Here is a 17,220-nt window from a genome sequence, read left to right as displayed (position 1 = left end):
GCTCGGACCCTTCTCTTTAGCATGTCCCAGACATGTTCTATAGGATTCATGTCTGGGCTTCTTGCTGGCCAGTCCAATTTTTGAATACCGACCTGATACAAGTAATCGCTTACGCATTGCGCAGTGTGAGGTCGAGCATTGTCCTGCATTAACCGAAATTCTTCTCTTCCTATGAATCCCTGATATGGCAAAACATGATTCTGGAGGATATCTTCAATGTACCGCACTGCTGTCAGATGACCTTCCAAAACCAATAACTCAGTACGGGCTTCTGAACTTATTCCTCCCAAACCATGACGGACCCACCATGAAAACTTACTGTTTGCTTTGTAGTGGTGGGAAGAAACCGTTCTCCGCGCTTTCTCCATACACGTTCACGGCCGTCTGGGGCTCTTAAGGCAACTCTGCATTCATCGGTCCATAAAACTTTGCTCCATTGGTCATGCGTCCAACTTGCATGTTCTCTAGCAAACCTAAGCCTAGCTACGCGATGGTGCCGGAGAAGTTCGGGCCTCGAGCTGGTCTTCGGGCACGCAGATCCCGTTCCTCCATCCTTCTTCTTATTGTGCGTTCACTGACATTCACTGATCTTGTTGTTTGCAAACGCTGGCGTATCTCAACCGCAGACAGAAAGCGATTTCTCATTATTTCAAGGATAATAAATCGGTCGTCGCGCGCTGACGTACACCTTACTCCCCCACTTCCTGGTCTTCTTGTGTAAAGGCCAGTCTGGTCATACCTTTTCAACGCGTACCTTAAGCTTGTACGAGGTACATTTAAGGTTTCAGCCATCTCTCGCTGGGTTCGCCCTTGATTTCTTAGCAAAACTGCTTGAGCAACTTGAGCTGGAGTAACGCCCATTTTCGCATCAAATTGTGAAAAAAAAGAAACAAAAGAAGATCATGAACATTCTTTTTATTGCAACGTGCCAGTACTTCGGCAATGTCTATCAGATTTAAACTCTTAACCTTCATGCTTTGTTTTCCAACAACGGAATCTGTTCTTCTAGTGTCATAAAAATTAAACAGAAACAAAATTTTCTGTGTTTTAATTAACACTTACGAAGGAACTGCCAAAATGTCATACGAAATTATAATATACAACTGCTATCTGGGCTGATATCTACTTATTTTTGTTTGGGCCAAATTCCGTGCCGCTAAGTGTATCTTCGAATGGTACAAAGGTCTGTATTTAGTCAAAGTAAAGTAAAAATCTGAAAACGGCCAAGTGTGAATCACTTTCGAAAATAACGAATGTGTAACTTTGATCCACGAACATAATATATGATAACATGTCATGTCAGTCAGTTGGTAAATCTAGTCCATTTAATTAATCTAGTTCATTTCTTTGTAAGAAACATAGTGCATATGCTGCCAGCCTCTTGGGCACGCTCCCAGTTGACAGCGATGGGGACGAATTTTTTGACGCTTTTTAGTTGTTTGTTTTACTAGGATAGTTTTTGATTTTTATTGTAAATATGTTTTAATAGAAAATTAAATACTTGATTCTTTGCGTTTAGTAGGTTTATAACAAGGTGTATGAAAACTTGCCAAGTAACATCAACAAAAAGTAACTATTTTAAACTGAGGTATGTGTATGGAACTTGGTACTTATTCAGATCTCACTTCTTTTATACGCGAAGCATTCCCATATTATCGAACTTGGCAGTCTTTCACATTTTTGTTTTGGGTGGGATATCCATTACAAACAAACAAACAAAGTTTTACTCTTTATATAATATTGGTTTAGATAATAATAATAGGTAGAATGTAAATAAAACACCTGAAAAAAAAATATTATTGTGAAATTCAGTAACATGATTAAAATCATTTTCATGATAAATGGATAATTTTTATTTTTCCAGTGAAAGGATGTTAATTTTTAATCCTTGTTCACCTTGACAATTTGTTTTTTTTTATTGTTGCAATAAAGTAGTGTGCTATTTTGATATTGTTATCGAAAACCGATGCAGTTTAATCAGCTATCAAAATCTATACAAATATAATAAAGACGAAACATATCGTGTCCTTCCAAACAGAGTAATACCTAGTATAGAACAAAAAACGCACAATTAATTTCTTTGACAAATAAAATAACAAATTATTACATAAATAAATAGTTGTTGGCGCCGCCTACACTACACTAAAAGCTATGCTACGCGATGGGGCAACGACTCGGAAACAGGAATCTATTTTAAAAATGTCAACGCGGAGACATGTTTGTTTGTCAGTCTGCGCCAAAAAATTACACAATCGTTACATTAGCTGCTGATTATTTCACGCGAATGTGAATGAACTGTTAAAAATACTCGTAAGACAAGTTTCAGGCCCAGTTAATTTGAAATTGTGGAAACAAATAACGTTCTACATGCAACGTATTGTAGACCAGAAAATAATTACAATGTAACTATCTATGCGTTTAAAATAACGACAATGGCCCAATGGTTTAGGTAGCGGCCTACCGGACAGAAGGTCGTGTGTTCGATTCCCACCCTTTGCACTCACTATTTCTTCGCTCTCATTGCCCGATGGGACGGTAATCTGCCCCTACCGGAGAGAGATCAGGAACAGGACCAACGATATTTATTTATTCACAAACACAGCTATCATTACAGGATATTTCCCAAATATATTTTTTAAATACTGGATTTAGGTCTATAAGTTCAAAATGAGTTCTTAATAACAGTAGCAGAGTTCTCTCAATCATAATCCCTTAAGAGGAACACAAGGTTTATCTAAAACTATTTATTGCCCTATTGTTCAGAAGAGTGGGATTAACTGGTGCTTCTGTGTATTATCTAAGAAGTGCACAAGTAAGTACTGAAGTTGTGATGTAACAAATAATAACAAGTCCCGACATTACGTGAAACCTTCACGGTGAAGGTGATATGATATTAAATGGCAAGTAGACATGTAAGGCTTAATTTCAGTTCAGATACCAACTTATTTATATGTGTATTTGGTCGTATGTTTGTTCCTCTTTCAAGCAGAAACTGCGACATGGAATTTCATGAAATCAATCATTTAGCGTACACATCAGTATATCATAGAGGTAGATACAAACTTTTCACCGGATTTATGTAAAACCTAAATTACACGCCACGTTTTATCAAAATCCGTTCAGGCGTTTACGTATGTAGGTATGAAGAAATACTTATCAAACATGCAAACTCTGATTTACAAGAAAATCGGCTTTATAATATCCGCACTTGGTGGGTGCAAGGGTTAATAATATAATTAAACACGTTAATTTTATTCTATTTTTGTACCCTTTCGAGATGAAATAAATCGTGTTACTATAACCTACTGAACTATCCTAAAACTATAACTATCTATTATCAAATAATATGCGGCTACTGTAAATAAAATAGTGATGTAACCCATGACAATGGGCTGTATAATTATTTTGACTACGATCACATACAGATGGCTGATTATAAATATAATAAAAACAAAAAAGGATGTTTTTATAAATAAGTACATGTATAAAAACAAAATAAACTCATTTGTTTAAAATACTGGTCGGAATGTGTCCTTGTTTTTTCTAATGATGAGAATGCTCTGGATATAGGTAGACAGGTGCGGTTAGGGGTGTGTATGACCACTGACCAGCTACGTATTTTTACCCATGTTCTATGAAAACTACTCATCGTGTACCCGGATAAAGAGAAACCTGTAATCTGCCTCGATAAATGGTCTATCTAACATTAAAAGAATTTCTTATATCGGACGAACTAGTACTTTCTGAGATTATCACGTTCAAGTAAACTTACTTACCAACTCTCAAATTATGATATTGACAGCCACAGATTTTACTAGAAAAGACGTATACATACTTATTATATACCTATGTAAGTAAAGGATTTGAATAAATATTACATTACTTACTACAATCACCTATTTCTCCCTAAATCTACAATGCAAGCATTAACTACTTAATTAGGTAAACTTTTACTTTAGTTGACATCCTTCTAGATTATACAAAGTACACAGTTTCTGATAAAAAGTCTAATTATAATATAACAAGTAATTATCTAAGATAAACTGTCGGACAGTTCGGCTTAAAGTTCATAAAACATTGTTATCATTCGCGTTATGTGTTAAACTAATGGGAAGTGCATTTTTATGACATTCTTGATTGAAGACTACATTATATTCTAACTATGACGGAAAGAATTGTAAAATTGAAGAGTTTATTTAATGTTTGCCTAAGCTCTCTAATCTCACGAACTATTGGACCGATTTGAAAACTTCTTTCAGTGTTAGATAGCTCATTTATTAAGGAGAGTTATAGGCTTTTTTACGGGTGCGAGGATAAGCTTCCACGGGCCATGGATGAAGCCGTTGGTGCAAGCTAGTTTATGGTAAAATGTGTGTAGGTACTATGTAGCTATTGCATAGATGTAAAACTAGTTTCGTCACGGTTTCAGAAGACGATTCCTGCTTTCAGAGAACACGTTTTATCCAAGATATTCTCAATATCTACTAGTAACAAACTTTATAAACGAAGATATGAGTAGGAAATTCATTTAGCATTCTCATATAATAAAATTCGTACCTAGAAACATAGTTGAGTCTTCTTACGACATTTTTGTAATAAACAGTGCGAGTTTTAGTATACGAATTACAATGTTTGGATTTTTCACAAAAATATTTTTGAACATGAATCGTTTGGCAAGGAAAGTAGTATTTAATTTATAAACATTAGCATTACGAATCTAATATCTGACGAATAAAAGAATACTCTAATCGTTAGTTGGCACGCATAGTTGGGTATCATATTAAATGTGTGTATTAGACTGAACTTCGCATGCGTTCCTGAAAGTATCTTACTACAACATAATGAGGTAAACAACTGAGTAAGCATTGTGGGAATTGTCACGAAAATAAACTAGAATATCTAATATTATACTTTTAATGTAGGTCGCGTCCTCAACAACTAAAAGTTATATTTCAAAGTGTAATGCACGCTTTGTTTAATCGTTTGGCATTCAAAACGATTATTTCACGCATTTATTTTTGACTCGATTGCAGCACAATCATCTTTGTGAAATTAGTGTGGAAGGAAGACATTAAATAGGACAATAATTTACGAACATAAAACAGTAATATTATGAGAATAATATTATGAGAATAGTACCTAAATAACTATTCGTGAGATTCATTTTTGTAACGTATGAAAAGCCCATGTAAATATTTTGCAGAATAAAAAGCAATGCCAATAAACTTGGTTGACATTTCTTTGCTTTTATGGAGATAAGTATTTCGAAGACAGGAGATGCACTAAAACGACAATAGGATTTAAATTCTGTCAATGTCATTTCGGTTCTGAAAAGTTATTTAACACGTTAACGTTAGTACCTATAACACGAATAAAAAAATATGTCACTGTGAATATTTCGTTGGTTCAATGAGCAGAAGTTCATTGAAAAATATCTTCGGTCAGTAAGAATACCAAAGGTTTTCTCATAAGTATGACTATATTTATCTTCCTTTCTATGTAGATAATTATAAAAAAATACATATCTAATACGGAACTTCGTATTGGTCGGGGTTCCCCTTTTACACATTTTTCTTACTACTAAGTATAGATATAAATAATTCCTCCAAATCGATAATACCTATGTAATCTAAAGGAATTCGATAATTTTATCGACTTTTTAATGTCCTTAATCGCAATGACATCGATAATTTTATAATCGAATGTTTTGTTAAAATCCAATTATTATCTGTTAGATAGGTCCCTGTAGATATAAGAACTTAGGTATATGATGACGTGTTCAGACAGTGTTTATCTATGGAACCGATTATTATTTGTAATATTTATTAGTAGCGCCTTGTCGAAAATATATCAATAATCCTCCTTGCGTAGTAACTGATTCTAGAATCTTATAGATTTTTTGGGCATAGGAAGATGGCTGTTATGGCACCAAGAAATACACAAAGAGTGACAAGATCATCATTATATGTTAGGTATATGTTTGTACAATGCTAATAAAGAATAAAGAATTGAGAATTGAGTATATTAAAGTTTCTTGTTGTAATAAATTATTTAATTATGTAGCGTCTACAAAGTTTTCAAACGCGATAAATATTTTATTGACGCCTCTTTCACATGCTTTTTACACTTTTATTCATCTGTAAGAAAATGTTATGGTAGGTTAAGTAACGATGTTATGTAAAAAATATCCTAAGATACAAAGTCTTTAAAATAATACCTATATCTGACAAGTTATAAACAATTTAAATTAAAACAACCCTATCAGTCAATCACCGAACAATTATCCACGGTCCACAAACCACGACATTGGTAGTCAAAAGTCCTTTTATTTGTGTTATTTAACAAAACATGTGTGTCTATCCTCGTAACGGCTGCACAATAAGTGATGAGTGACGGCCTGTGTCCAATGCATTGAACAATTACTGGGGAATCATGCGAGTAACGTGATTGTTTTATAAGTAACATGTTTTGTGTCGGACTGGTTGTTGCTTATTAGGTGTAATTAATACGTAGGTGCACCGTAAATACTACAACAGTTTAAACATTTCGGTTTAGGAATTAATACGTTACAATTTTACAATACACAAAAAATTAAAAGAAGTCGTTTAATAAGCAGGAATTTTGCCCAGGCGTGCATATGAAAAAAATATAATAATCGGGAGAGCACGATATCGTGACAATAATATTATTTTTGTACATTTCCACACCACATAGATCTTATTTACAGATTTCAGTCCTAGATTCACAAAATAATAAAAATAAAAATACCTGAATTAAAATTCACATCAAATCTAATTTCTTTTAGTGGAAAACAGCTCATAAAATAATTCTGAAACATTCAGATGAACTGAGCACACAATGAAATGATTACAGTATAATCCCCAGTAGTATTGTTCGTGCGTAACTCGGCAGCAGAACAAATATTGAAATAAGCTGCTTAAGCAAAGTAGGTAAAAGGTAAATGGGGCTCATTTACTTGATCAAATATTACTTTAGTATATAGACTACTACTATAGTAATCACAGGATATATAATGATGAAATATTTAAATCTGTATTGGAACTTTTGTGTGGGGTGGTTGTGATATTAGAGATGTACGAGAGTATTATTTTTCTTTTTAAAATCTGTTAGTGTTTGGTTAGCTTTGACTATCCAATGATGATATACTGAGCTACCTTGACGACACAAAAAAACTAATTCTGCTAACGTAGCTAGTCTGAAACATTTTAAACGTGTTACCAAAAAATGAATTTGTTTACAAATGCATTTAGAAAATTTTATAAACTATTTTATGAGATTTAATTTCCTACTCAAAAAACAGTGATAAAACAATGAACATAACAAAATTAAACAAAGTGGCCTGTAAAATTGACAGTGACGTCCCAGGAATGGTGTCTATGGAAAATGCCAACATAGAACCTTCTTACACGAGTCAATTTAGTGCAAAAATCTCTGGTACGTATGTACGTGAAGAAGTCATTTGACCAATGACAGGAATGCTACCAATATAATCAATGAACTAAATGGTTCCGTATGTTGTTGAGTACGAATATATTTGGATTTCAATTGATCGAATGAGTTTCGTTAATGAATTTTATTTGACACTGTTCCTTATTGAAAACAAACGATTTGACATGCGGTTTTTTTATGGAATGGCCATGATGGCAATTTTGTAGATTCTGATAGTTTAGGAGTATTTAAATATTGTTTTGTTATGTAGTACCAAAGAATTTTATAACTTTTTCAATAATTATAAAGTCAGCAGAAGAGTCAGAAGCTCGTAAGGAACAAGTTATAGAAAATTAGAAATAAGGCAGGATTCCCTTGTATAGTTCCTATAATTTTTAGCTTTATGGCGGTCGAGTTTCTCAATTAAAAAATTAGTACAATAAATTGAAATTTCTATTAACTTTAATCGCTGAAACAACATAGGCTAGAAGTACATAAAAAAAATAGTAGCACAATAAATACTTAGTTGACCTAATTATGGACACAAATACAATACCTACTTGTAAAAACACACGTAATCCTAATCGTAAATTAGTAATTATCAGAAAGATTACATCTACATTAGAATTCATATTTAACAGACGTCATAGATTAGGTACCATAACAGTACAAAGTCTCATTTCTAGAGAAAGGAAGATAAGGAGTAATTAAAGATAAGAAAGTATTAGGACGATTACAAATACCTTTCGTAATAACAACTAAAACCTAGGTTGCAGGTGGTCTACTAAGAATTTAACCAGACAAACAATAAAACCAGCCTAGTTTTGACACATATCTCTACATACATAAATACAATTTTTAAAGGACGTCAACACCAATATTACTGTTTGAAAATGTAGATCTGAAGAAATAAATTGTTTACGACAATTCAAATCTAGATATTTAACGCACATTGATTGTGTCAGCATCGCAGACAGGCGTCGCAGGAATATTAAGATACTTAGTTAAATCGCAAAACAATAAATTAGTTCCCAAAATAGCTTGGGTTTTAAGTCAAATACAAAATAAAAACAGTAATTTGGCAAGACGGTCAGTAGGTTCCGAATGCCGTCCTGCATCCGAATCGCCAGAGGTCAATGACATTTGCCTTCAATTTCGTCTTAAGGTTTTGTAAAAAATAAATTAGCTATATTTTGAAGAAGGATCAGCTTTAGTTATATGGTAATTAATACTTTAAGAATAACAAAAGTTTTAATTGAATCCGCTGTCATGTTTTTTGGGTTTAAAGATATTGATTCTCGATTTGGTCATTTACAAAGACACAACGTTATTGAATTTAAGACTAAAGTATACATAACACGAAGACAAAAGATATCAGGCATATCATTTATTTAGCTAGAGCAAATGAGCCTCTTATTCCTTATTCCAACAGAAAATAGCTTCTATGAAAACATTCATGAATTCAGACTATGGAGGCAATATATTGTTATTGTTATCGGTCATCTTGACCTGACCAAAACCCTAGGTGAATCTAAACAAACAACAATTAAATAAGTAATTTCAAATCTTTAGTCTTAGTCATAGGGTACAAATTTACAAAGTCATTCGGGTAAAAACGTAGTAGCAGCTCAAATTAGTTAGGGTTAATAATGCTAAAGTGTGACTTAACTCTTTATAACAATAATGTAGGTAATGTAATGACTGATATAATGATGTAGGATTTTATTCGGAATTGTTTAGCTCAGTAATTTCGGTTAATTAATAATGGCTGGGATTCCCGACGTCTGCGCACTGACCGGTGTCGACTCTGAAATTAAGTGCGAAGAAAAAATCTTCGGGAAAATTCTTATAGGATTAATCATTAGTTGTGTTGTTTGTACAGGTTGTAATTTGGGTATTTCTATCCAAAAAGTTGTTCGTCATGCTGTTGATTCCATGCAAACATAATACGCGTCTGCCCTATCACAGGGCTGTAAAACCGATCTATCAAATAACCACTCGACATTTCAACTACAAGAATCGATTAATCTCAATAACAAAACTACATAAACCAAACCACAATTTAATCGAGAACTGTCTAATGTAAGAACTCGAATCTGAAGTTACGCTCATTGTAGTCGATAAGCCTAATGGTAATTCTAATTTATCAGCTTTGCCTGGATTAGCTCACATCAATCAATTTATTGATAGAGTATATTGAATCGAATGAAAGGTCGATAACTTTATCTCGAGCACGGCCCTACATCGTGGACTATAAACATTGTATGATGATGCCTGATCTCTCTCCGGTCGTGTCGGATTGCCGTCCCATCGGACTATGATGCTGAAGGAATAGTGAGTGCACCTGTGTCTGCGCAAATGCTTGTGCACTATTATGTCCTGCGCAGCTGACTGATCTCCTTTTATGAGAACAGACGCGGGACGCCGTGACCGATAAATCGACTAGGAGGCTACATTATTATGATGGTTGAAATGCAACGGTGCCCATGAAGTGAACTTTCTTAAAACAATAGTTGGTTCGAACTATTGCGCATTGCATTCATGCCATGCATCGTGTCTACTTTCTATTTTGACGGAAAAATGTTCTCGATTGTATTTTAATAATCGACTAATGAATTTGATTACCGTTATTATTGCATGTGGTTTAAGAAAGTGTGCAATCAAAAAGTTTAAGTTGGTTATTTTTTGTATTGATTTATGTAGGTAACTGAAGAACCAATTGAAAGAAAATTGTTGATAAATTCCCATATTGCTCATTGCCGATCCCATGTAGGACTTAATTTAAACATTCAACAATCCATTCAATGGCAGTGTGAATAGAGACAGGTACTTATCTAGAGTATTTTTTCTAGCAAATCAATTGATGTCTTAAAACCTCAAATATTCGAGGGGATGAAAATATGACTTCTAGAACATAGTATTCACTCTCAAGTATTTTACAGATGTAGAGACCGGTGACATGGCGCCCGAATCCCAGGGCGGAGCACCCGCGGCCCCTCCTAGCCGGCCCAAGGGTAAGCGCCAAGCACGGCATGACGGGCTTACCACACTGTGACGTCACTTTCAAATTTAAAATCCGAATAGAACACTATTTTATTTTTATTTTTCGAATTGGCATGAGGTTATCATTATGAAGGTTTATTTTATTTAGCATGGGGATTCACTTCATTCTACATATAGCACCTCACTTTGTCTATGGCAAAAGCTTTTCATGTCATGTATGTCGCTCGCACGCCATTATTTATTTATTTCATTTTTTTATGGGACTTTATGTCTTATGTCACTTGTATTTTATTGGTTTGTAAGTTGTCGTATTTTTTGTATTGGTTGTTGTTTGTATTTGTTGGGTATTGTTAGAATATAGGAAAATATTTCTAGAGTCGTATCTTATGAACTGAGCTTTTATAAACTGCGCCATTTCAATTTCTCAAGACCTTTTTACCTACTTTAGTATTATAACATTTATAGTTAGTCTATGACTCGCAGGATTGTCAGTAAAGATCGCATGCGCATTTAAAACAATGATATCATGGGAAAAACTGATGAACGAGTAACATGCAATTAAGCGATCCGTCCTGACTTAAATTAAAATCTCTAATTAGTTAAAACTCCATTAAAGAAAATTCTAGAAACGATGTTTCATGTTTTTTCATTAATTCTTGAGTCATATTGTTCTTTGTTATTGATGTAATCTTGAGCAATTTAATAAAATAAATATTTATTTATTTGCATTATGTATTTGAAATGGCGTCATTAAATAGTTTTGCCCTTATATGAGAGATGTGACAGAAGCTATGGAAAGATTTATCGGGTTCTTTACAAATGCGTACCTAGTGATTAAAATTAACTAAATTCTCGATTGGACTGACTCGATTGATTTTCAACCCTCAGTATGAATTTATAAAGGTGCGTACGGATAGCGCGTTCCTGTGTTACGCGTAGTTGGGAAACACCGTCCACGCGTACATTGGATACGCGTACAGCTCCTGTACGGACCGCCGCGAACCTGTACGCGAGGTCAATCGATCCAGAGCGCTCCGCGAGCCCCAGTCATTCGCCATGACTCCGACAAGAACACGCTTGTTTATTCATTTTGCCGTCCAAATATAGCGTAGCCGGCCGCGTGCGTCCTCTTTGACGCGAGACCAAAAACCGACAGACGGTGGCTCGCGCTGCGAGTTGGCTCGCGCGGTACGCGTACCCCAAGAGTGAACGCGTAGCTGCAGGTATGGACTAGGCGTTCCGGATACGCGTAAACTGAGTACGCGTACCAGGGTACGCGCAATCCGTACGCACCTTTACACTAGAGTGGTTGGAAAAGTATAGATACTTAGACATTCATTAGCTGTGTTAATGTGAAATAAGTGAAAGAAAGAAGTCCTAGTACGAACGACGTCAATATGTAACCAAATCAATTGCATTCAGACGAAAAGCTTTCTAATAAAGAACCACCAATTAATCTATTACGAACGAAGCTTTTAACTTATTTTTTTCTGAACTTCGGTAAACAGCGTACCTATCGTAAATCTAAAAACGACTCTACTGATTGAAGTTTAAGGTTTATTTTGCAATGCAATTGACATTATTTGGAATAGTACAGGTGAAAGGATTTCTCTCCCTTTCGCGGTTACTTTGAGTTATTTTTGTTATTTTTACGATGTGCATTGTATAATAAGAAGGTAATATGTTACATCATTAATCGCAGTGTAAATAAGTATATCAATGAAGAGTACAATCACTTGGTAGAGAAAGGAAGAACTTTTCAACAGAACGTTACGACAAAAATAAATAAGATCTTAAGTCTTCATAAATGTCTAAAATATATATTATTGGCATCGTATTATTGTTAATAGTTCAGCCTTCACAGGGTGTAGATCACAGGGTTCTTCTCGCGTGTACTGAATGAGCTACAATCACCACGCTTGCTCAGGGTGGACTGGCGATTTCCAACTTACTGTCCATTTTCAGAGACGTTTTCCATCACCTAAATCATTGGTGTCTTAGATAGATACACTTATTTTTATAAGTATATTTAGGACATAGGACACATTATGTCGTTCCAAAAATGACGTAGTTACATAAAAAAAATCCTCAAAAGGAATAAAACGCCGACAATCACCAATTTGGGTCCTCTATTTTTATAGCCTTTAATCCATTAATCAACAAAATGGTCCACTCTATCATAGTTTATAAATAGCTTAAGGAAACCGTATGATCTCCCACACAGCAATCTATTCAATTGTGTCCCATAGATGTGCCAAATAAACTAAGTTTGATATATCCTTTTTAAAGACCACCCACAAATTGTCAAGCCTAATGGGTGATATATCCTGGGTGGCTTGCTCAAGTTTTATCTTCTCTACTAATATGATAAAGAGGAAATATTTTTTTGTTTGTGTTTTTGAAGGTACTCAGGAGGCTCCGAAACTGCTAAACCGATTTGAAAAATTCTATCACTGTTAGAAAGCTACATTCTCCCCGAGCAACGCAGGCTATAGGTATTTTATCCTGGTACGGGCAGTAGTTAATATTAACGCTCAATCCTTCTCCATGTGAGAAGAGGCCTAGTGTGCCCAGCAGTGGGAAGATAAAAAAGGCTTCAACTAACGGACAGTAATGGGAACCATGGGTGAAACTCGGGAACACATAGTTAGTGTTAGATATTGTTGGTGTTTATTGTCTTAAAATGGTCTTAAATTAAAGTGATGTTAGCGCGACAGTGTAGGTCCCTGTTTTTCGCACGTCATTTTGGCAATTAATTCAATGCTTGATCATGGCGACTTAACAATATTGCAGTGTTTTAAACCATAAAGTAGAAAAATAAAAACCAAACAATAGATGATTTGCAGTATTTGCAATATTCAAGCATGAAGTCAAAAGTGACATTATAACTCTGATATAATATTTTAAAATTCGAATTTAACAAATAATTTCATAAAACAAAAAGTTTTTATTTATTTAAAAAGGAGGCTCTAGCTGTCAAGCTCCTAGCGACAGGCCAGAGCAGAGCAACGCTTGAATTATCACTTCGTCACGGATATTTGGCACGAACGCACGTGCCGCATTCTAAAGGTTACCCAATCGAAGTCATAGACCCACTGGTTTAATTAGACTGGCTATTTTTAGTCAACACGTTTAGATAAAATGTCACAGAATCATGTCAACAATGTTATTTGACGCTTCGTTGGTTTTTAATGTTTCCTTTACTTTGTTTTAGTGGTAGATCAAAATTTCAGTTTATCTGAAGTTTTCAAATTCATAAAATTTTCCATAACATGTCTCATTTTATTTGGGATCCGTAGTCAACTAGGAACCCTTATGTTAATGTAGCGATAGAGCAAATACAAATTCCATATCTAAAAAAAAATGTATGAAATCTTTATTATCAATCTAAGATGACAACCCATCAAATTATGATTGACATGACATCCTAACGGTTGATCATTCGTCAGTAAAATTAATTACAAGCGCCATTTTTGATACACCTACTGGCAAAAAACTGTTATTCACTGTAGTGTAATATCATACTAAAAGGAACACTTGATTTGACGTACAGCAGGCCACAAAAAATGGGCCAATGGCCCGATGTAGGTACTTCCAAAGTAGGTATGACTCATTTTGATGCTCGTAAATAGCTTCTCGATAACCTTAAATCTTTAAAATAGATTCCATTTTAAGATCACATTGTGTTTTATTTACTTGCTGAATTTAGTTATTGATAATACCAATATTTTAAAAAAAACCACTGGCATAAGTACCTTATTGAAATGAGTTAGCAAGCGTTTGTTATTTCTAGACTTAAGTAATAAATTAAATAATCTTGTAGTGTAATCAATTTGTGCCATAATCCATAAGAGATATGCAAGATTCTCGAAGTTATGTAGACACTGTTTCTACCCAAAAAGAGGAATGTAATCGAATTACAGATTATTATTTAATCTATAGGCACGTATTGTTGTTGTTCTCGAAAGGTTTTATAATGTGCCTATGCGCCATTTCAGTAACGTACTTATCTCTTTATTGTATATGTTTTATTATAATAATTCTGTTTTTACTATGCGTGCAGTTCAATCACAATCCATAAAGTATTTTATTTTATAACTTCGATTATGAACATTGTTGATCTGCCGTAAAAATTCAATACTTACGTATTGAATGGTATGCATCTTTAAAATCTACTGAAAAGATGCAAGTCTTCATAATATCTTGGTTGAAATAAAATGCCTCTATCTACAGATAGACCAACTGACTACTATTGTTCTTCACATAATTTACCAACTGTTAACAACAACGCTATAAATAACAATTTTCACACAACAGGATTAGCTGTCAATAGATTTTTTCTCTGATTGCGATAATCACTGAAGATGAATAATAAGAGTAATTACCTTATTGCATACTAAACTGTCGGCCAATGGTTGGCCATAATATTGATTCCAATTAAAGTTTATATAAGCCATTACCTGATCTGTGTTCATACTGGTTTATGATCCCATATCAAATATCGGTCGACTCAAAATCTGCAGTTTGCCCGTACTCTACTAAATGCTCATTTACCTATATTTTTTTTCTTCTACGATTATTAGCAAAGTGTACTTCTATGTTTATTGAGTGAAATAACCGGTTTGCAATAAAAATAGCCAGACGTTGGCGTATTAGTCTACCGGAAAAGAAAGTCGTAATTATTTAGTTCGAAACAAAAATATATTATTTTAATATCATCTGTCTGTGTTTCACGATAATTTTACGATTGGTAATCTTAATCCCACGCTGTATTCTGGTTCTAAATGATTAGGTATAATTTCTTCATAGCCTTAGGTACCCCTAATATTATTTTTGTACTTATCAATATATTGCCTAGCAATAAAACTAAAAGCGAATTTCTTCTATATGAATGTAGTCTTAAGAAATCTCTTTTTTTCCATTGTCTAAAGCTTAAGTTTCAATCTTCCATACGAGAATCAATTTTTATGGTCCTGTTTCTAAAATGTGCACCATTGCAGATTGCAGCCACTGAACCAATGGTACTTAATAATAAGCTTTAATTCAAAACCTAACGTTTTTCTTTTTCAAATAAGCCCCTGCAGACTTTACATTAGAAATAAGGACACTAGTTGCACGGTACCAAAAACAACTGAACTATATACAATCTCTATGTTCACCTAACTAACTTAGTAAATACAGAACTGGCCATTAATAAAACAGTTCGTAATGACTTTCAAATATAGAACCTATTCAATGAATACGCTATGAATGAATGGAAATGTATGCCGAGCACACACACAGACAAAGATGTAATGAAGTTGGAATCGCAAATCTCTTGAATGTATAATGGATCGCAGATAATTTATTGGCTTTTAATGGGGTGTTTATTTATGTTAACACTTTCGTATTCGTTTGGCATTTAGAGCCATTTCAAGTCTAGCCGATTGTCGGCCATATCGTTGAAGTATTTTGGAAGAGTGGCTTAATTATTCTTATTTACTACAACACTCTTAAAAAAGTTTTTATATTTTTTTTCCACTTGGGACCAAAAATTAGTAGAATACTACGTGGAATTTCATTATTTTTAAGACAATGTGACTAAGTCTGGCCTATGATTTAGTTTAGAACAACGTCCTCTGCATATATTTCAAGACTTCAGCTATGACAAATTCAAGGCAGACGCATGAAATCTAAGGAAATGATGGCATATTTATAAATGGATAGCCTCTGTTTTCTGGGTAACATTTATAATGGTGTGTAGTGTCATCTTTTTGGAGGAAACCCATGTGTTCTATAGTGACCTTGTGTGATTCAAACACACATGTCACTCACTGGAAAGTACACGGTAACCGTGCCAAGAGTTATCGGCCAGTACGATCGGCAAAAAGAAACATAAACAAGACATTCTTTTTGCTGTCACTGAACAAAAAGTTACAGGATAATGAACCTTATTGCTCTTAAAATAGAGTGGTCGACACATCAAATGAAGCGTAAAGTTATGTTGGCACAAAAAATGTCGTGAGGTTTTATTTTGCGTGAAACGAAATCTTTAAACATTTTTGCGTTCTAAGAATGAGTTTGTAAACGAGGGTACGAGATGAGGTTTTTATATATTTTTTTGGGGGAACTAATGGAATGTTTTGGTTCTCGGAATATTTTAATAACGTTTTGAGGAAAAGTTTAGATTGAATATTGAAAATTGTTTTTTTTTGGTACCTATTTTATAATACCTAAGCCTATTTGGCTGCAACTCTGGTTATTACGAATTCTGAATTTGTCACTTAATCCTAGTCGATTTTACTAACGGAATCAAAAATATATTTTTGAACCAAAAGACAGGGTACCTAAAATCTTTAATTACCACTATCAAACACTCGGAACACACCTAATTATTAGGTCACGATGACAATTAATCACTTTATCATCCATCTTATCGATATCGATAAACACAACACTAGCACTAGCTCACGTAACATATACAGGATGTTACCGACTAATTTGTCATTGTTTTAGTTTTTAGAGGCTCTTTGTTCGGCTGTATCGAGTGGAATCGTAATATCATGGTAATGAGGGGGTCAACGGCTGTTATTTGCGGACCGAGATGTTTCATTGTTATATAAAGTGTTAGCATAGACTAGTGGTATGCAGAGCAGCCACTTGATTTGAAGCGTCATAGATTTGAATTTAGAAGAAATGATGATGATCTTTTGCATGCGTTTTCGAGGTGGATTTAGGTTAGCACTATAGAAGAGTCTATAGACAAATCTTATTTAAAGGTTATTTCTT

The 17,220-nt window shown here is 34.2% G+C and overlaps 1 protein-coding gene across 2 annotated transcripts in view; it reads left to right on the top strand.

The window, feature by feature from the left end:
- Positions 1-17,220, top strand: part of LOC110379159 (aquaporin AQPAe.a) — a 78,036-nt gene that overhangs the window by 3,562 nt on the left and 57,254 nt on the right. Inside the window, exon 2 of one of the 2 annotated variants that reach the window (XM_049842390.2) lies at positions 10,392-10,463. The exons of the other annotated variant lie outside the window; for it this stretch is intronic. Within the exon in view, the coding sequence (XP_049698347.1) occupies positions 10,392-10,463 (72 nt within the window). The remainder of the gene's footprint in view (positions 1-10,391; positions 10,464-17,220) is intronic. 2 annotated transcript variants of the gene reach the window in all.

Source organism: Helicoverpa armigera, chromosome 5, assembly GCF_030705265.1.
Source record: "Helicoverpa armigera isolate CAAS_96S chromosome 5, ASM3070526v1, whole genome shotgun sequence".
Lineage (NCBI taxonomy): Eukaryota > Metazoa > Arthropoda > Insecta > Lepidoptera > Noctuidae > Helicoverpa > Helicoverpa armigera.
Note: the sequence above shows the minus strand (reverse complement) of the source record. Positions and strands in the feature narration are given on the sequence as shown.